A 22,125-nucleotide genomic window follows, 5' to 3' on the forward strand; every position below is an offset into this window, starting at 1 on the left:
AGCTTCATCCCTGGTTCAATTGGACGTCTGTAGTCGTTGCGCTGTTTCGTTATCCTTTGGCTCACTCGTGCGAGAATCTCATCAAACATCTCGGTTGGCACTCTCATGAAGTTGACAGATGCGAAATGGATCTCTTGAACAATGCTATACAAACTACCGGTACATGTACCGCTTGTAATTGGTATATCACGTGTGTTATGTATCTTGAACACGGGTATACAAACTACTGGTGCACGTGGCGCTTGTCATTAATATCACGCAGGCGACATGGATCTCTTGAGCATGCGTATGTCAACTTACGGTACACGTGACGCTTGCCATTAATATCACGCAGGCGACATGGATCTCTTGAGCATTCGTGTGTCAACTAACGGTACACGTGACGCTTGCCATAAACATCACTCAGGCGACATGGATCTCTTGATAATGCGTATGTCAACTACCCCTACACATGAAGATTGCCATTAATATCACGCAGGCGACATCGATCTCATTAACATGCGTATGTCAACTAACGGTACACGTGACGCTTTATATTAATATCACGTATGTGACATGGATGTCTTGAACAAGGGTACGCCAACTAAAGATATACGTGACGCTTGATATTACTATCACACAGGCGACATGGATCTCTTGAACAAGGTAACACCAACTACCGGTACACGTGACGCTTGATATATCGCGTATGTGATATGGATTTTTTTGAACAAAGGTACGCCAACTAAAGGTACACGTGGCGCTTGACATTTCTATCACACAGGCGACACCGATCTCTTGAACAAAGCTATATATGTACCGCTTGTAATTGATATAACACGTGTGTTATGTATCTTGAACACGGGTATACAAACTACTGGTACACGTGGCGCTTGTCATTAATATCACGCAGGCGACATGGATTTCTTGGGCATGCGTATGTCAACTAACGGTACACGTGACGCTTGCCATTAATATCACGCATGCGACATGGATCTCTTGAGCATGCGTATGTCAACTAACGGTACACGTGACGCTTGCCATGAACATCACGCAGGCGACATGGATCTCTTGTGCATGCGTATGTCAACTATCGGTACACTTGACGCTTGTCATGAACATCACGCAGGCGACATGGATCTCTGGAGCATGCGTATGTCAACTAACGGTACACGTGACGCTTGCCATGAACATCACTCAGGCGACATGGATCTCTTGGGCATGCGTATGTCAACCGCCGTTACAAGTGACGCTCGTCATTTATATCAAAGTACTAGTACATGTACCGCTTGTAATTGATATCACACGTGCGTTATGTATCTTGAACATGGGTATACAAACTACTGGTACACGTGGCGCTTGTTATGTCACGCATGCGACATGGATCTCTTGAATATGCGTATATAAACCACCGATACACGTGACGCTTGAATGATATCACGCATGCGACATTGTTCACTTGAACATGACTATGCCAACTAAGGTACAATTGTCTCTTGTAATAGATATTACTTGAACATGGGTATGCGAACTATCGATGTACGTGCCGCTTGTACTTGATATGGCACATGAATTTATGTAACATTTGTATGAAACTACCGGTAAATGTACCGCTTGTAATCGTGTCACCAGTTATAACAATGTTTAACCGTATAGTAAATCTCATTGTCATTTTTAAAACCTAGATATGCCCGATACACCAGTCACTCGTGTCAACCTGTTCACTTGAAGGAAAGTTGTAATTTGTATTGATATGGCTCCTTTGAGGTAAGAATAATAACACATTGTATGCATAATAGTTATATTGATCAAAAAGTGAAACAACATGATACCACCATACATCACATTACAAAAACTGTATACAAATACGAATATTTATTTGCAGTCAGGCCACAGGGCCATAATACATAGTTTAATTTCATAATTATATAAAATAACCTGAATAGTTAAAGAAAACAAAGTCATATGATGCAACACGCATGCAATTTCGTAGAACAAATGCTGCTATACATTATAATACCACCAAAACAAGGATTACTTTATAATTAACTACCTATAACATGTAAGCATGCAAAATAGTAACATACTTATAAAGTAACCTAAGAATCAGTATTTTTTATCAGATATAAATAAACAATGCAATACAAGCATGCAGAATTAAAATGACAGCTAATTTGCATGATAATTACGTAGTTGTTATATATTAGCATGCACATACACACATTTTGCAATCAAAAATATGTGCTTGTCATTTTCATCGGCCATTAACATATTGAACAAACCAAAGTTTCCATTTCATTCAAACACAGCGGAATAAACAAATCATATCTGTGTTATATAATGGGCACTGCATAAACACAGGGTACTCATCTTCTACATTATAAACATGTCGCATAAGACAAAATTTACAGTATCTATGATCACGTATATAACATACAACAAGAATATCAGTGAAACTGATGGATGCTCCCCGATGATGCGCTATGTCAATCTATGTGTTAATAACCACCTTAAAAAATTATATTATTAGCCTCTGTGACATTGACCCCAGTGACCTCAAACCTCATCAAAAGGAAGAGGTCATGCAAGGTACCTACGTGCCAAATATGAAAGAGATCGTTAAAGTATTGAATGTGCTATGAGAAACTGTGACAAAAGTGTGACGGAAAAATCTATTATTAGCCTTGGTGACCTTGACCCCAGTGACCTCATCAAAAGGTTAAGGTCCATGCAAGGTACCTACATGCCTAATATGAAAGAGATCGGTAAAGAATTGAAGGTGCTATGGGAAACTAGTGAGGAAGGACAAACTGGAAACTATATGCTCCGGCGAAATTGTATTTCGGGAGCATAACAATTAGGAAAAATATGAAAAATAACGAATTTCAAGAATAAATGCTACAACAGAATCAGGAACACTGATAATAAAATGGCTTTTGTAAGGTGCATGAAGACAGCGAAATGAATACTGCAAATCATACAAGTCACAGAACATATAATTGACAATTTTTCATAAATGATTCAGCTATAAAGGTGCCATGATGACACTATATCGCTCATCTGACTGTTGTTCTTGTCTATAAACTTGAACTCTCTTCCTGGCCATTTAAAAGAAGTGTTCACTATGAGCAAATAAGGACAAATTTGCCTGTGAGTTGGGTATAGCATATTTTGAAATTCACAAAGGAGGTCAACCAGACGATGTTTTATGCCAAATATATAAGCTTTCCTTTTGGTTGCCATTGCAACCAGATTTATGCATGGAATGCATTTCATTTAACAACTTTGAAAGAGGTTCATGAAAGAAAACTCGTGCCATGTTTCATTAAGATTGGCACAGAGGTTAGATGTTGTTTAAGTAAAAAATGTTGACCCATGACGGACCAAGACCATTCACAATAGCTCACCCTGAGCACTTTATGCTCAGTTGAGATATAAACACAAAACAATTATTGCATAATAATACATAGTATGTGTTTACTCGCTCAGTCTTTAAATAGAAAAAAGCATCAAAAGATGCAAAAGTAAGTATTCAAAGTTCAGATGAACTTAAAATTATAGACCATTTAAGTATCACATTAAACTAACCCAGCTAAAGCAATTCTTATCTTTTTTCATATGATAACTTTTTCTTCTTATTCCATTCATTTAAAAAGAATTGTAGGTTAAAGCAAAAGTGTGACTGTGACATCTGACGGGCCAACCTTTTAATGCACTGTATAAAGCTGTTGAATTGTTCACATATTTCAGATTTTACAGATTCAAAGCCTTGAAGTCTGCTAGCTGTAAAAGCACTAGAACATTTGTGGGAGTAGCCATGGAAAATGTCATGAAAAAAAAGTTCATTTTTATAGTATCCACTTTCTCTGTTTAGGCAATATTCTTGTAAATTACATGCAAAGTCATAAAACACGTCTTGTGGAGGGGTTTCTAAATAGCTATAGAGTGATAATGCGGGATCTTTTCTTCCTTCTGCCCCAGTCATGTGGAAACCATAGCAATGTCCATGGTCTGCACAGAACCAAAGAAATAATGTTGATGTTCCTCGAGCAGAAGTTTCAACTTTAGAATAATCTATTTTCATGTTTGAAGCCCAACTGAACCAAAAATTAAAAAAAACTGTTTGATCCATAAACCTAGCCTTATTGTGGCGAGTTTTATACATCTCATTTTTAAACTGGCAGTAAGAGGAAAAAGTGCAACTAGAATTCATAACCATAGATACAAATTCCCACCCTATTTCATCTCCTGCTGCTGTATCCCTACTTAATACATGTAAACAATCTAAGTCCCCTTCATCCCTAAGAATTCTGCATGGCTTACTAATTGAATTATAGCATTCACGTATATGAATGTCACATTTTACAGGTGCAAAATTTGTGTAAATATTTAATGTCCTTTGTCTTTCGTGTATGGTCAGTCCATTTTCACTGTAATTATCGTCATCTTCTCGCTTGAGCCAACCGCTTCCACAGGGACCGGTATTGTCTGGAATATCTGGAAATAATACAGGTCCTTTTAGGCAGCCATCTGAACATCGAACAAGGTTAGAATCATTCCACTGATCACGTTTTATGATATTTTTCCTTAACTCATTATTGTCTTTAAGTCTGGGAGAATGTTTACTTCTACACTTAAAATTCCAAAGTCCAGATTCCTCATTGAAGTTATTGTATGCAGCAGTACTTAATGTAACCGAAACAGGCATTTCATCATCAATATTGTCATCAAATAACTGCTGTTCTTCATCATCATTGTTATCAATATTTGTATGAATTAAATCTTCCCACATGTGAGTATATGATTTAAATAAGTTTAAGTGCCTACAAACCTTCGAATTTAATAAAGTACTTATATTTCTCTTATAACCAACCAGACAGGCCAAAAACAATATATTCCGATCATTTGATCTTGGGGCATACAAATAGAAAATGGTCAATATATAAGATAATAATTTCAAACTAGCACCTTCCTCAAATTACCCTAACCACACATATATAATATATATATATATATATATATATATATATATATATTTATTTATAGAACATTAACAAGGTTAAAATTCCTCTGATTAAGGAACTTGCCCACTAATATTGTTTATTATAAGGCAGGAATATCTCACCGGTCCAGGGTTAAGTTCAACGTCATTTGAAAGAATAAGAAGAAGCTGTGAAGTGTCTACATCTTGTTGGGGCGTCTCGTCAGTGTCTCGTTGGAAAAAGAAGTGGGATGGCACATTGACTTTATCTTCATTTGCGGCGTTGTCATCTTGTTGGGGCATCTCTTCAGTGTCTCGGTGGCAATGGATGTTGGATGGCACGTTGATTTCATCTTCCTATAATAGAATAACCCTTCCTTTAATACAATACTTACTAGACAAACAAGACTATTGCCAAGCAATGTATGTCCCCTACAGGTTCCACCATTATCAGATTTTTTTGGATTTTTTTTTCATTATATATATTTGTTGCCATATCAACCAGAAATTTTGATGAGGAACAAAATGAAATGACGTACATAATGTCCATATTGCCATATATCCATGTTTCAAGAAAAAATATGAAGAACTTTTAAAGTTATCGCATGATCCAGAAAGAGTGACAGACTCACAGAATGACGGACACACAGAGCGCAAACCATAAGTCCCCTCAGGTTAAACTGTTAGGGGAGAAAAAGTATTATATTTTTTCATTCAAAATCTTAAGAGTATATTTACATAACATAAAGCTATACAACAATATGTGTTCCATTTAAAAACCTGATTGAAAAGTGTGTCAGGCCTATCAACTTTCCATGATGAATGCTTCGTTATAAAATGGTCGAGCAGGGCATCTTCAGATGAACAGCACACCCTGCAGTTTGGGCAATTGTAGCAAGGGACCTAAAAAATACCACTCAGCCTGAGGATTCTAAAATCGCATCTAAGTAATATTTGTGAACAACTCATGGAAATTGAAACAAAACAAAAACATGTACCACAATTGGTTCATACTTTAGAACATCTTTACATTATAATGAATTCAATACAGGCCCAGGACTGGTCCTGAAAAGCTTGCACATGGAAGACTTACATACACCAAAACCCCGCTTAACAGGTTATTGGTGATAATCAATTATACCTGAATTGTAAGAATACCAGCTATTTAGACTAATTTTATAAGGTTCTTTGTGTCGTCTTTAAAGCTTGGTTTTACTGTATTTGTAGAACATCTAAATGACCATACATGAAAGGATGAATGTGTGTTTTAAAGGATCTTCTTGAACAAGTTTTGTTTATCTGACAAGAAAGAATACTTTCTGTCATTGATTTACCTGTTTGTTCTTCTTTTTCGTCATGGTAGGTTTCTCCCTTTTAACCTTACCAGTCTTGACTTCCATCTTCTTGCGTTTCTGAAAAGTTATTATGCTATCAGTCCATATTACCAGTACAAATGCTACAAATTACTACCGGTTATATAATTTGAAAAGCGTATACCTTTGAAGATGATTTGAAATAATGTGAATACATCCCTTTCATTAAATTCATTCTTTTTAATGAAAACATAAAATTTGTTTATAGCATTGTGCCATGCAGCATGCTATCAGATCAATTGGCATGCTACAAATATAGTGTCATATAAACAGGGCAATCATTGTCTTTCATGCTTGAACCAATTACTATATTATGATACATACAAATAGGACACAGATGAATCAAACACACATTCTGCTGATTTATATTAAAATCAAAGTAATGAAAATACCTATGAAAGAAATATTTATGTAAATTGTCAAGATGGAAAGTGTTAAAAAGTATGGAGCATATCGTCATAAAATTAGTACCAAGCATAAGCCATTCAACTTGTATGCAGGCAGGAAAACAGCCACATCTTCAGTAATGTCAAGGTAAACAAATTCACTGCAGCACGACCTTTAATGCATGACGAAAAAACAGGATCATTAATGCAGTGTCTGTGAATGCATAATCATGTAAAATTAATATTCATTCAGGCTAAAAATTGCCATCCAGTAAAAAAGGGAAACTATGTCTGAACTATATTTTTGTTGTCCCGGACAATATTGGACGACCACTAATTCCAATGACCGTCAATATAAAACTAACAAAACGATTAAACCTATTTGACATAAAACTAACAAGAGAGTTACTGCAGTAATAGCATTCATGCAGCAAGTTTTAATATAAAACAAGAGCACCGCATAACGGGTGCCATGCTCGGCTGCAAAAGCTTGTCAGAGTGATCTTGATCTTTGACCTAGTGACCCAAAATGGGTGTGGTGTGTAGAACTCATCAAGGTGCATATACATATGAAGTTTCAAAGTTGAAGGTGGAAGCACTTTGATTTTAGAGCCAATGATAAGGTTTTAGCACGACGCCGGTGGACGACGAGCAGGCTATGACAATACCTCGGGTTTTCTCCGAAAACAGCCTCGCTAATAAATATTGTTGGGGTGTCTAAAAATAAAGCAACAATGAGTGCCTTATGTTGGCATATGTTTATGTTGTATGTAATTCCATTAAGAAAGGTGATTTTTATGAAACTACTTAAGAATGCATTACATTTATGTATATATAGGTAAACAACAGCTGTCACCATAGGATGACTTATGCCCCCTATAAACGCTTGATAGAAGTTATGAGCTTTTTTCGAAACTTAAACACAGATTTCGAAACCTAAACGCAGACCCTAAGTTCAAGGTCAAGGTCACAGGGGTCAAAATTTGTGTGCGCATGGAAAGGCTTTGTCAATATACACATGCATGCCAAATATGAAGTTGCTATCTGAAGCGACATAGAAGTTATGAGCATTTTTCGAAACCTAAACGTAAAGTGTGACAGACAGACTATATGCCCTCCTTCGGCGGCATAAAAAGATGTGCCAGAAATTAATGACTTCAAGGATATAATACATGTAAATGTTAACAAATAGATTTTTTTCAACGAAAGCAAAAACAACAAAACAAAATGCACCAAACAAGCTTCCTATTCCTTGATAACATGTATAAATCTGCATTTATTTACTGTGCTTTCCCTATCGGTATTTTATGGCTATTTATTTCACACATATTTCACTACCAGTAACATGATGATGAATAAAAACAAGAGCACCGCATAGCAGGTGCCAACGCTCGGCTGCAGGTGCAGTTTCTTTTTTTTAAGAGTTCACAGTGATCTTGACCTTTGACCTAGTGACACAAAAAAGGGTGTGGCATGTATAACTCATCAAGGTGCAGCTACATATAAAGTTTCAAAGTTATAGGATGAAGCACATTAAACATTGTGGCATTTCTTTGTTAACTGAAACAATTAACACATGCATGTACATGCAAACAAAAATTTCAACAATAACAAATGCACCAATCAAGCTTTATATACCTTGTGTGGCATTTCTTTGCCAACTGAAACAATTTACACATGCATGTACAGGCATGGCATAAGTGCAAAACCTCATCCACCAAAGTTGACTATTTTGAAAAATAACAACAATTATATAATAATATGCAGAAGACAACAGAAAGGAAAGATGTCCTCAAAATAATAACACTAATATGGTCTTTTACTTATATTTTACTTTCAAAATAGGTTTGGTTGTGGTTTTTTTTTCAACAAAAAAAAACTTGTTTTAAGAATTAGTAGGACATTTCCACAATGAAACAGTGAGGGTTATCTGAAATTAACAGTATTTTTTACCTTCTTTCCATATCTTTTGACATTTCTGGTTGCAGACCTCTTAGCTCTGGCTGTGACAACCTGAGAATGAATTGTGTGTGTGAAAATATGGAAAACAAAATTATATAAACTAACTAGTTTATATTTTATACAATTACAGAATGTTATGTTCTGATATAACTGAATGGTTATGACATCAACTCTATGGTCTGGCTTTCACACAAAGACATCTGTTGAACTTTTCATGTTTACCACTTAATGACAAACAATGCTCTTTGATGATTAAAGGCATTGCTTTAAAAGTATAGGACCTGCAGTCTAACTATTGCCTTACAGCTACCAATAATGAAGGGCATTATGGTGCTGATCAGGGGCAAAAAGGCGAGGCTAAAAAAGAGACATGACAGGGTGCCCAGCTTTACGGCTCTAGACATAACATTAATTTATAGGCTGTAACAAGCCATATGAGCAATCAATACTGGATTGCAATCACTTTATAAATGTTCATTAAGAATGATGAAATATCTGTACGATTAAATGCATAGAAAAGTTACCGTTATTTTATGTGTCTGAGGCTTAATGTCCCTGGGAACTGGTACTTCACTTGCATCCACCTTGTCTTGAATCTCTGGTTGAGCTCCCTACAATTTATTTAACCATAATACAGGTATTATACTTTTTTTAAACGGCTTATTTTAATCAAAAATATAAACATTACAGCAAAATCAAATTGTTATGAATATTTGTAGGTGGAAGCGCTTTGATTTTAGAGTCAATGTTAAGGTTTTAGCCTGACGCAGAATTGCAGTTTTGTGCATAAATCACATTTGCTTATGGCTCATAAATGCAGTCCACTTTGTTGTAGCACTAAACTCACAGTCTGCACAATATCCGAAAAGAGTGCTATGGTGCTGTCATGCTCCTGAACCGGTACTTCCGTGGCTGAGAGAGCTGGCCATTCTGTAGGATCTTGAACAGCAGCCTCCACACACAGCTGGTTTGGCAGGTCGTCATGTATGGATGCTAAACACCTCCTAGCCCCTTCAGCACTCAGATGTAGTCCATCATGGGACAAGTACAGGGACTTCTTAAAATTAAATTTTGATTATTGATAGTTACCGTACTAATTTGTTTTAAACATAACTAAGATATTAAAGCAGCAAATTAAATGAACTGGTTTCCCTCAACGAATGAAAAAATATTTTAGTTTCAATCAATTAGAGTGTACAACTCTGAACTGACCAAAATGATCATCCTGACAAAACTTATACAAGAACTTCTAAAAAAATGATAATACATTTCATTAACTTCCATATTACAGCACAGACAGATATCTTTAATTATGGGGCTTTACTTCTAGAGCTGAAACCAACAAAACGTGCAAGTGTACCACCACAAAGTAATACATCTATTTTAAAATTCATGATATTTCATGTAAAAGTTATTAAGAAACCAGTAATTGCAACAAAACTGCTCAATGAGTCAATTTTCACCAATTAAGGAGGCATATCTCTTGAGCAAAGAAGGATGTCTGAACAGAATTTGGGATTGGTCCACCGCAGTATAATGATGCATATATTTATTTTAAGTTTCATGATGATGAAATTCCATGCAACAGTTGCTGAGAAACTTCCTATTTCACTCTAGATCTTTCCCTATACCTGTTTAGTTGCTGCATAGTCCATGTATCTCACAGAAGGCACATGGTGACTCAGTTCCCACAGCATGCTGTTTGCGCTCCTTATCCACTGGCAGTAGTTCCTCAACTGTGCCCCTGAGAGTGGCCATCGGGGAAACATTCTCACATCAAAATCACGTGGAAGAATCACGCAAAGCACCACGTGTATTTCAGTGCACACACTGAATACAACATCAAGGATCTCAGTCACACAACTAAAAATAACAAGCAAATTCATTGAATTGATATACCCTGCCAATATGCTTCTGGACAAAAAAGTGTTATATTTGACACTAAAGAAGCATTTTTTAAGAAACAAAGGGCCATAACTCTGCTATTAACAGATGGTGTACGATGCCATTTGGCCTGCAGCATCCTCTTATCCATATATATACTCATACCAAGTTTCAATGAAATCCGCCAAAGCACTTCCAAGATATGGCTCTGGACACAAAAGTGCTGGACGGACAGATGGAAAGACAGACGGACAGACAACCCCAAAACAATATCCATCCTCCTATGGCAAGGGATAATAAGGTAATGGTATTAGTTGCTCATTGTATTATCTTCCCATCACAAACAATTATTAAATAGAGATGTGTTCGTCAGAAACACAATGCCCCATATTGCGCCGCTTTGTATTTATTTTTTTACCTTTGACCTTGAAGGATGACCTTGAACCTCCACCACTCAAAATGTGCAGCTTCATGAGATACACGTGCACACCAAATATCAAGTTGCTATCTTCAATATTGAAAAAGTTATGGCCAATGTTAAAGTTTTCAGACGGACAGACGCCATATATTTGACATTTGACCTTGAAGGATGACCTTTCACCAATTAAAAATGTTCAGCTCCATGAGGTACACACGCATGCCAAATATCAAGTTTCTATCTTTAATAATGCAAAAGTTATGGCCAACGTTGAAGTTTTTTTTCCCGACGGACGGACAGACTGACACACATACTGACTGACGGACAGTTCAACTTCTATGTGCAACCCTACCGGGGGCATAAAAAGTTACAAACAACTACAAAAATATTTGAGAAACTAACTTATTTTATTTCATTAAAATGCCAATCCAAAAAAATCTAATAAGAAAGTGATACTAAGTTGATCAAGCTCATTTTTATTCATGCTGCTAAGCTGTTCAGTGGCGGATCCAGGGTTTCTAGTTAGGGGGTTGGTGTGGACATTCAATAATACAGGCCAATGTAAAAGCATAATGGTGTAGTGGATGTGGTGTCCGCCTAGTGATAGGGAGTTAGGAGGTTCTCATTATCTTCTCCATAAACACCAAGTTCTGGTTCTTCCCAGGAACAGACTCGAGTGTCTCAATAAGCATAGTGCGTTCCCTGCAATAAAGCTAAGGTAAAAAGGTTAAATAAAAACTAAAACTGAAAAATTACTGTTCAACATACCGGTAGAAATTGCTATCCTTGCAGCAAACATCGTTAGAGCCAAGATGCAGGTACAATATGTCGTAACAACCTGACATCAGCTCTTGATGCAGCAGCTTTCTAAAGCCCTTCCGGTCAGACACATACTTTGCACCTGCATTGTAAAATAAGATCTTCCATTTGGAATTGGTTTTCATTTGCAATAATTTTTCTTGAGTTGTCATTTGTTATTGAATATTATGAAAAATAGTCATCATTGCTATGTTCGAGACAAGCAAGCTTATCTTTGTTAATATTTATCTCACTTGTTCTATGTTGCGTCAAATTTCTGGATTTGCAATCTTTTTCCCCATTTTGGTTACAGCAGAAAGGGTATTTTGCTTGATTCCATAATACATGTTTTATCAGTGTAATAATATACATGACGTGTACATGTAAATACCATGAAACTGTTAGGGTAAAATATCTTTTTGGGTATTGAAGCAATATTCAGTGGAGTTTTAAGCATTTCTTTAAAAACAAGAGATGCGTTTGTTGGAAACACAATGCCCCCTATTGCACCGCTTTGAAGCCATGTACATGTATTCAAACTTTGACCTTGAAGGATGACCTTGACCTTTCACCACTCAAAAATGTGCAGCTCCATGAGATACACATGCATGCCAAATATCTAGTTGCTATCTTCAATATTGCAAATTTTGACCTTTGACCTTGAAGGATGACCTTGACCTTTCATCACTCAAAATGTGCAGCTCCATGAGATATACATGCATGCCAAATATCAAGTTGCTATCTTCAATATTTAAAAAGTTATGGCCAATGTTAAAATTTTCAGACGGACGGAATATTTGACATTTGACCTTGAAGAATGACCTTGATTTTCACCTTTTACCACTCAAAATATTCAGCTCCAAGAGATACACATGCATAAAAAAAAATCAAGTTGCTATCTTCAATATTTAAAAAGTTATGGCCAATGTTAAAGTTTTCGGACGGACGGAATATTTGACATTTGACCTTGAAGAATGACCTTGACCTTCACCTTTCATCACTCAAAATGTTCAGCTCCAGGAGATACCCATGCATGCCAAATATCAAGTTGCTATCATCAATAGTGAACAAGTTATGGCCAATGTTAAAGTTTTCGGATGGACGGACAGACGCCATATATTAGACATTTGACCTTCACCTTTCACCACTCAAAATGTTCAGCCTCAGGAGATACACATACATGCCAAATATCAAATTGCTATCGTCAATAGTGAAAAAGTTATGACCAATGTTAGTTTTCGGACGGATGGACATATGCCATATATTAGACCTTTGACCTTGAAGGATGACCTTGACCTTCACCTTTCACCACTCAAAATGTGCAGCTCAATGAGATGCACATGCATGCCAAATATAACGGTGCTATGTTAAATATTGAAAAAGTTATGACCATTAAAGTGTTCGGACGGACGGACAGACTGACAGTTCAACTGCTATATGCCACCCTACCGGGGGCATAAAAACAATTATTTGGTACACAAAGCTTCAAATAAATATTAAAATTAGCAACCTTTTTTCCAAAGGCAGCAACAAACACTGCAGGGCTAGATTGAACTTTACCGGTACGAAGTTGTTTACAACCATCGACAAAGCGGGGGTTTGGGGGCGGTAGCCCCCGATACTAAAGAAATATATAGGATAAAAGGATAATAAGGTGTTGCGTAAGTTGTTATGTGTTAGGTGTTAAGGGTTAGAGTACGCTGTTTGATGTTAAGTGTTGCGTACCGGTAAAGTTCAATCGTCCCCACTGCAGTATAAGACAGTAGCTAAAATAATTATGCCAACGCAAAAATCATCAAAAGATTATGGCGGCAATTTATATAGACTATTTAAGACAGTAAAAGGGGTAATATAAAGCAGCATGCCACAGAAACATGTTGGGTCTCACACTCAACTATAAACAGTTAAAAATTATTCACCAGATACGGGCAGAAAGTCAATCCTTGCATTTGGAGGACATGCAGACTTCAAACGATGGACATTGGAATCCCCGGCAATAAGAACACGAACATCGCTGCTGCACCAGACATGTTCTTCACCTGAAACAGAATAAACGGCTCTAGGAGAAGTGCCCCCCGGAGAACTGCCCCCCCCCACAAAGATTTTTCTCTGGGCGGAGAACTGCCCCCTCACTCTTTTTTTATAGGGCGGAGAACTGCCCCCCTGCTGATTAATAAGGGGCGGAGAACTGCCCCCCTGTCAGAATTGATGACCCGGAGAAGTGCCCCCTAATTAAAGAAATTTCGCGGCTATATATAAAACGAGTATTATAATGACAATAACGCCAGTAACTTTCTTGCTATTATGTCTGGAAATTGAGTGAAATTTCAAAAGTAATATAAAGTTGTACAAGTATTAAAGTTATAAAACGGCAAAAAAATACCTGCCTCGGCATGGACGTCGCCATCTTGATAATCACGTGATTTTCGTCTATGTTAACAAAGAAAAACAAATCACTTTTTGCTAATAAAAAGTTTTCGCGGCTGAATTATTTGATATTTTCCCCGTAATCAAAACAAACAATTAGCATGCAATTTAATCCATCCGTATGCAAGCTGAAAACAATAATTTATTTGTTTGTTTTCGCCAATTACGGATTTGGACGGTTCAATATAATAAACCCGTATGCCGCTTTATTCAAAGCTAACAAGTTCTTAACAATTAAGGTCGGTCCGGTCTACCAATTAAAAGATCGCGGTGCTTATCGTTAACGGTAACAAGTTCTCTGCCTGCCTAATTAGCTGCTAATTAAAGCAACTGTTACCGATTTTGTTTGTTTGGCATGTCAACATGATCTGCTCAAAATGCTAACTGTTGCAGATTGTATGTATGTATGAATGTATGTTTTGAACGTTTATGTAAGCATGTATATATTTTTTAATGTATGTCTGAATGTATGTATGTATGATTGTAACTGTGAATGTATGTATGCATGTAATGTGTGTATTTATGTATGTTATTTTGTATTTCACATGAATTAACTAAACAACATAAATAAATTGATTATTAATTCGACTTCACTTTACTTTTTTCTTCAAGTCAGCTAAATTATTGCCTTTGCTTTGCCTATTAATTTACTTTTTTATACGTTTAGTTACGTTTTTTTTTCCATGGGTCAATACTATCTTTATAATGTAAATTAATTCCGATGTAACTTTTCCTCCATAAGTACTGAGTTGCACGTCTATATATAGTTGCGACACATGGCCAGTATTAACATGCACGCGTTTCCTGTGTGGATCTCGACTATGTTTCGCGCTCTTATTAAAACACGACTTTTACATGGCATTCATGTATAGTGAGTGGTGAAGATGCGTACCAAGGGCCTTAAACAGTATTATCACATGCCTCTAGACAATTTGTGTTATTCAGTTCGATAAATGGCAATATACTTGTACTTAAATTAATTTTTTACCGGATAAAATGTGTACGGCAATAACGTAAAATTACCCGTAAGTATTGTTTTCACTACGTAACTAATAACTAATATGACACCGGGGGGGGGGGGGGGGGGGCAGTTCTCCGCCCCTACAGATTTGATGGGGGGGGGGGGGGGGGGGGCAGATATCCGCCTACTAAATTCTGACAGGGGGGGGCAGTTCTCCGCCCCTACCGATTTGCTGGGGGGGGGGGCACCTCTCCGCCACCTTTAAAATAAGGGGGCAGTTCTCCGGATTCCAGAATAAACAAAAGGCTTCCCGAATCAAATCAAATCAAAATTTATTTATTGTCGGTATGAGAATAACAAAGGACATCGTTCCACGAACCCTGGGGAAGTTTAAAAACTCAAAATACAACACGACAACAAACAAACGCCCGAATTCAAATACAATCCGAACCTGGATTTTCCAAACAAGTTTAACAACGTTCAGTTTTTAAATAGGTAACGTCGCGAAATCAAATTACAAATTCTAAACGAGCACTTTCAAACGATTAAATGTCACGCAACGCGGTTCTCTTAAACTGCAACGTAGTCTCTGGTCAACAACAGCTGTTTTATAGTATGTAAGCTTTGGTCAGTATAAAATACTGACGAGAATAAAATTCTCTGGACTCTCTAAAAACCCTTGTTAAACAAGTTCAAAACAGAAAGGGAGATCACCACCACTTACTATAGCCTATCCTCTCCCCTGATTCAAGATCAGTGTTCTGATTGGCCAAAATGATTTGGGCGACCGTGGACCAACAGGCCTCTGGTAATACTCCTGTCTTTAACAGTGTCAAATGCTTATGTTTGCAACGCAGTTTTACCGAGTTTTTAATGATGACGTCACATATTGGTGTTTTCGGCTTTGTGCTTTGGAATCGTTGTGGCGTTTATTGTATACTCTATGAAATGTGGCATGCAATTCTTTTCATTCACAGTGAAAACAAAAGACAGTGACAATGTCTTAAAGTATACGTCGTTGATACTTTTACACATATGGCTATAACTTTCTCTCTGCTTTCGGACATTGTTTTAGTTTAATTTAAACCAATTGATTTCAGCTGTATTGCATAGAAAGCCTACGGCTTAGTTGAAACGCTCTCGGGTAAGTTTCTTGGGAGTAGAACCGATGCAGTCCTGCAGAGGCCTTTCACAGCAGCAATACTTGAGTAAAATAACGCAAGCCACGTGACTTTTGTGGGTTTTATAATCTCGTTGCGTGCTTCTGCTGCTGTCAAGTTTATATTTGCTACTTCGGGTGTCTGTGCTTCTATTAAATGTGTGCGCTGGAATGATTAATCTTTTTTGATAATGTAAAACTTGACCGACCACGGTAAGATCAAACATAAGAAGACGCTCTATTACGGACATCAACCATTGAGTTGATAAAAAGTAATTTTTATAGAATGGCTCCATGAACATATAACCCTGTTTGCGTACCGCATCACAGGCACATGGATTATGTTAATAACCATGTTAAGAAAACCCTGCTATGACCTTTTGAATGGTTTTATGTTTTGGCCACTGACCTGGTTATATAAAGTCTTCAAAAGAAGACAGATTTGAAATAGCAAAATTCAATACACAACAGTCGTATCAGAATAGTACTTAAATTGATCAAAAGAAATACTAAACAAGGGCTGTTTGTAAAACATGCATGCCCCCTCTCTCCGTTGTAGTGACAGCAATTGTGAGAATATGTTTGTTGTCGCTGTGACCTTATCTTGAGTTATCATCCGGAAACCATTTTACTATTTCGGGTCTCCGTGACCTTGATCTTTGACCTAGTGACCTGAAAATCAATAGGGGTCATCTACGAGTCATGATCAATCTACCTATCAAGTTTCATGATCATAGGCATAAGCGTTCTTGAGTTATCATCCGGAAACCATTTTACTATTTCGGGTCACCTTGACCTTGACCTTTGACCTAGTGACCTGAAAATCAATAGGGGTCATCTGCCAGTCATGATCAATGTACCTATGAAGTTTCATGATCCTAGGCATAAGCGTTCTTGAGTTATCATCCGGAAACCATTTTACTATTTCGGGTCACCGTCACCTTGACCTTTGACCTAGTGACCTGAAAATCAATAGGGGTCATCTGCGAGTCATGATCAATGTACCTATGAAGTTTCATGATCCTAGGCCTAAGCGTTCTTGAGTTATCATCCGGAAACCATCTGTTGTACGGACATACATACGGACGGACGGACGAACCGACATGAGCAAAACAATATACCACCTCTTCTTCGAAGGGGGGCAAAAAAAATAGCAATATATAAACTATTGATTATATTTAGGGGTTAAATTCAGTGTAGATCTACAACATAATAATAACCGGATAATGAAACGCTTTCCTGGAGTTTTACGCGAAGTTACCATTAAAGAAACATTTAAAAACACACATTACTATTGTTTCAAGACAAAACCTTAACATTGCATTTGGTATCAATTTGAATGACTGCGTGTTCAGCTTAGATATATATCGCGCCAACAAAGTCACGTGATCCTGCATCCTGTATATGATTTTCCAAATTTTTGGTAGGTGAATCATAAAGTAAAATAAGTACAAACATTTGAGAAAAATCATAGGAAAAATCCTATTGATATATATTGTCAAATATTAAACTCATTTTATTAATATCATGCACATAACGACATGCACAAAATTGGCCTTAACTTAAATATAAATTACCAATAGCACAATTTAATTCGCGTGATTGCAAATTATCAATGTGCTCGTGTACAAACATGTTATATTGAGTCAATATCATACAGTTACGTGTAAGTTTTGGAAAATCACTTTTTGCATCCATGTTAAATAAATAATTTATTATGAACTTTCTTTTGAAATAATGTCGGAGCAAACATTTTTTAGTAAAACAGCCCATGCTCTTGAAATATTGTATTGTTAAGTAAGTGCGTACAATGAAAATAACTGTAAAAAGTGAAACTTTTGTCAAACCAGCAGGTGAAAAATCTTAGCAAACGTTCCTTCATTTATGGTAAATGGCCCATCGCTTCACAGTCTGACTTTGATCAAAACAAGAGGAAACTTTACCACTGACAGCATCTAAAGACCAAACTATGACAACATTGTATATATGTACGTGAATACCAACTACTACATAAAACAAGTCGGTGTCAGTTATTATCCACTTGACATTTTCCTAAGACTGAACATATGTCAGCTGGCTTCGTTGTTCTGAGGATTTATCTCCTGTGCAGAGATGTAATATTTCAAAACTTCGAGAAAATGTATTATTTTGTTCTCAGCATTGCCATATCATATTCATGATAGTAGATCCGAGTCTGCTGTTATTGACCAACTTGATGTATTTCCCATCGAAACGTTACGATTGTTAAGCTTGTTGCAAATATGTTTGGCCAATGAGCATTCATGCGAAAAAATTCAGGTAGTCAAACAACGGCAAGGCATTTTTGAGTTCGTCCATTGTAATTGTACTTACATTTTCTCTTGTGGCATCATAATTTGTTGAAATATTTGTGGAATAAATTTCATAAGCTAAAACTGTGGTATACAATTCAGCACATACATAAACAAACTGACAAATAAATCCGCTAAAAATATACTTAATTGCATGAACGGGGTTATAGACGTTGTATACATAGGATTGCATAAACCGTTTATAGAGACGTGTCCAATATTACTTACGCGGCTGCTTACAATTGCTTGTAAAAACGCGACAGCGTAAAACATCCATTGAAAACTAGAATAAGAGCTATTACTAATGCGTAATTAATACCCACATTAAGAGGTTGAAATTCAACCATAGTATAACTTTTGACATCAAATATATCGTGTTACCTATATGCTTTTAAATACCGGGTTTTGGTCATGAAATAGTATCCATCCCACTTATAGTAGCTGAATGGAATCGTTTCCGATTTTTTTTTACAATAAATTCCCCATTAAAATCGATTCACTCAATGAGTCTGCTTAAATCTGCATGTTGTGTCATCTATTTTTCTAGTATTTATTCAATGTGATAGTATGTAAAACATATAAATTGAATGCAATTGTTGTAAATATAATTACATTTTTGTATGAAACATGGAAGACACTAATGCCACCCATTTTCCCCTTTCTAAATAAATCCGTTACTTCCGCCAAATTCTCACAAAAGGCTGACTAACAGAGTCCTTCGTGACGAGACATCTCACATAACATAACTTATACATATGAACTTATGAACGATATTTAATAAAATTTTGATGTATTTGAGCCCTTCGTTGACGAAAGCTTAATTTTGACAGCGGGCTTCAAAATTGTGTATAGATTTTTAAGATTACCATTGGGTTGATGGTGTTATACTGCGTTATTGAAACATGGTAAGAATTTGCATCCACGTGTGCTTAGTTTTTATCATAGTTGCCCAACAGATTTGCAGGGCGTTTTTTTATCCAACGGCATACTTTAAATAATCTTGTAAGAGCAAATAACCACTAAACGATGTCTCGTAACGGTCATTAATTGATACAAACGCTAACATTTGAGCTGTGTACTTCAATAGTGGTATTGCCTTTATGCGGGCTCGACATTACTATGGCATGAATAATCTATTATTCGGATCGTATATCAAAGTTCCATTTATATGTCACACGTACTTATAGCAACAACAATTTTCGTTAAAATATTTGTTCTGTTCTGTTAACAAACAGGAGGGTTGGACGGAAGGGGAATATAAAGCGCATTACGCCTTGACGTGAAAAAAAGTTTCCTTATTATATTCTGTTCGAGCAAAATCAGTAATGAATGTTTTTACGAATGACGGACGCATTGAGAGGCTAAAACGGACGAAACTGCAGCCAAACATTTAATTACGTTTGGAGTAAATATAGCATTATTTTATTTAATGATTTGTGTAAAAGCATCAGGGGTCCTGTATACTCCTTACGCACTTTATGAGCGTTCCAGGTTAAAGCTATGTTCATAATTGTGGGATCATTACAGGATCCAGTTTATGGAGGGACGGACAGTCGGACGGCAATCGAGGTGTCCGTTCCGGATACATAGGGTTTATTGGTATGAACATCCTATTTAGTGTAGAATATGCAAGTTGACGCATATTCAAAATTCAGAGTTCAACATGGTATTACCTTCCTAGAATGTCTTGACATGTCTTTTGAAATTTAGATGAACTGATTTATTACCAGACATCCATCTGGCTCATCGATTTCATGAATATAACAACCCACCATCCTTGACGAAATCAACAAGTGAAGTGCTAAAACAAAATCGTGAGCAGCGCACACGGGGATGGTTCAAACGGAATTTTCAACTCTTTCAACAGAAATTGATAATAAACAAAAAACGTAAGACGGCATTGCATGTTTACTGATGATACAAAATATCATATATTAACAATTTTTACTCAGACTCCATCTATCATGCTTTGCTTTTAGCTCAGATCATAAAAAATACTTGTACATTCGAAAAACAATTCAACAATTTTCTAATGCACAAACAACTGTATAAAGTCCAAAACAGGACCAACTAAATTTCAAAGATCAAGTCAAGCGAAGACGGCGTTATTTCATTAAGTTTCAGCAACTTTTGCCACTGCAATAAAACGCAACGAGTTCGTAATATCACTTTGTTGTAGGTTTCTTATGAAAAAAAATCTATTAATTATTCATAAGACTACAGAAATTAACTGACCCACATACATCCAATAAAACATCCCATACAATAAAAAATACGCTAAGGACCGTTTCTGAAAAACGAAGTCGTTGTTAAATCGTACTGAAATTGTAGAAAACGTCCGTTTTTTTTTAAACATGGTGGCCGTAGCATTTATGTAAACGATCTTACGACAATTTTAACTTACGAGAGAATGTTTTAATCTTAATAAGTAGACGAACTAGATCGCCATGCTCGTCAAATATATACAGCGGTTGAGATGCCAATGTTATTAAGTACTGAACATTTATAATCATATGATATGGCCTTTAGAAATTATGTATATTCGAAAAATATATCGTATCGTAAATGTAGAAGTACGATGTTTATTGAAACGGTCCCATGGAGTCGTTTCTAGAACTTAATGAAATTGATGTAAACAAGTATATACGCGTACAACAGAATTTAAAATTTACAATATGCTAGGTCTTTGAAGCAGTATACCAGCTATATCAATTCTGGATACATATGGTTTATTAGTTTTAATATATTTTGTGTATAAAACCTCACAGTTTACGCTGATTATAAATTCATATATCAGCATTGTCTTGTCTAGCATTGTTTGACACAAAATTTGAACAGATAAACTGATTTTTCTGACGGACATCCCCGATGGTCGATGGATATTATGAATAGAACTAGAGCTTTGTCACAGACGTGACGAATACCCTCACATGCCGCATTGACACAGAATATTTTGCATGTTGCCTTCACAAAATATAGCGGACACCATGCGCAATGTTTAAAACGCACTAAGTGACCCCGTGACCTGGTTTTTGACCCTGCATGGCCCATGTTCGAACTTGACCTACACATCATCTAGATACAACTTCTAACCAAGTGTGGTGAAGATCGGAGGAAAACTACTTGAATTAGAGAGCAGACACCATGCTGAATGTGTAAAACGTACTAAGTGACCCAATGACCTAGTTTTTGACCCGGCATGACCAATATTTGAACTTGACCTAAACATCATCTAGATACAACTTCTGACCAGATCGGATGACAACTACTTGAATTAGAGAGCGGACACCATGCTCAATGTTTAAAAGGCACTAAGTGACCCCGTGACTTAGCTTTTGACCTGCCATGACCCATGTTCGAACTTGGCCTAGACATCATCCAGATACAACTTCTGACCAAGTTTGGTGAAGATCGGATGAAAACTACTTAGAGAGCGGACACCATGCTCACTGTTTCAAACGCACTAT

The 22,125-nt window shown here is 36.6% G+C and overlaps 1 protein-coding gene across 1 annotated transcript; it reads right to left on the reverse strand.

Annotated features, from left to right (window-relative positions):
• Nucleotides 1-1,763: 1,763 nt before the first annotated feature.
• On the reverse strand, nucleotides 1,764-15,976 carry LOC127880635 (uncharacterized). The gene is made up of 13 exons (XM_052427958.1): nucleotides 15,894-15,976; nucleotides 13,701-13,820; nucleotides 11,752-11,884; nucleotides 10,313-10,544; nucleotides 9,529-9,738; nucleotides 9,206-9,292; nucleotides 8,673-8,732; nucleotides 8,358-8,380; nucleotides 6,805-6,892; nucleotides 6,295-6,372; nucleotides 5,741-5,863; nucleotides 5,105-5,317; nucleotides 1,764-4,476 (listed from the first exon to the last, which is right to left on the reverse strand). Exons 3-13 carry the CDS (start codon nucleotides 11,826-11,828, stop codon nucleotides 4,396-4,398), a joined length of 1,272 nt encoding a protein of 423 aa, XP_052283918.1. The 5' UTR covers nucleotides 11,829-11,884; nucleotides 13,701-13,820; nucleotides 15,894-15,976; the 3' UTR covers nucleotides 1,764-4,395.
• Nucleotides 15,977-22,125: the final 6,149 nt, after the last annotated feature.

The sequence above is a fragment of the Dreissena polymorpha genome, chromosome 5, assembly GCF_020536995.1.
Source record: "Dreissena polymorpha isolate Duluth1 chromosome 5, UMN_Dpol_1.0, whole genome shotgun sequence".
NCBI classification, from domain to species: Eukaryota; Metazoa; Mollusca; class Bivalvia; order Myida; family Dreissenidae; genus Dreissena; species Dreissena polymorpha.

What these genes read in the sequence shown, in the direction of transcription:
- LOC127880635 (XM_052427958.1), bottom strand. Translation starts at nt 11,828, where the DNA reads ATGTCAGGTTGTTACGACATATTGTACCTGCATCTTGGCTCTAACGAT. An exon ending in TTTCGGATATTGTGCAGACT is followed by an intron (nt 9,293 to 9,528) that starts GTGAGTTTAGTG and finishes AATAAATTGTAG; the next exon opens with GGAGCTCAACCAGAGATTCA. An exon ending in AGTTGAATGGCTTATGCTTG is followed by an intron (nt 6,373 to 6,804) that starts GTACTAATTTTA and finishes ATAACTTTTCAG; the next exon opens with AAACGCAAGAAGATGGAAGT.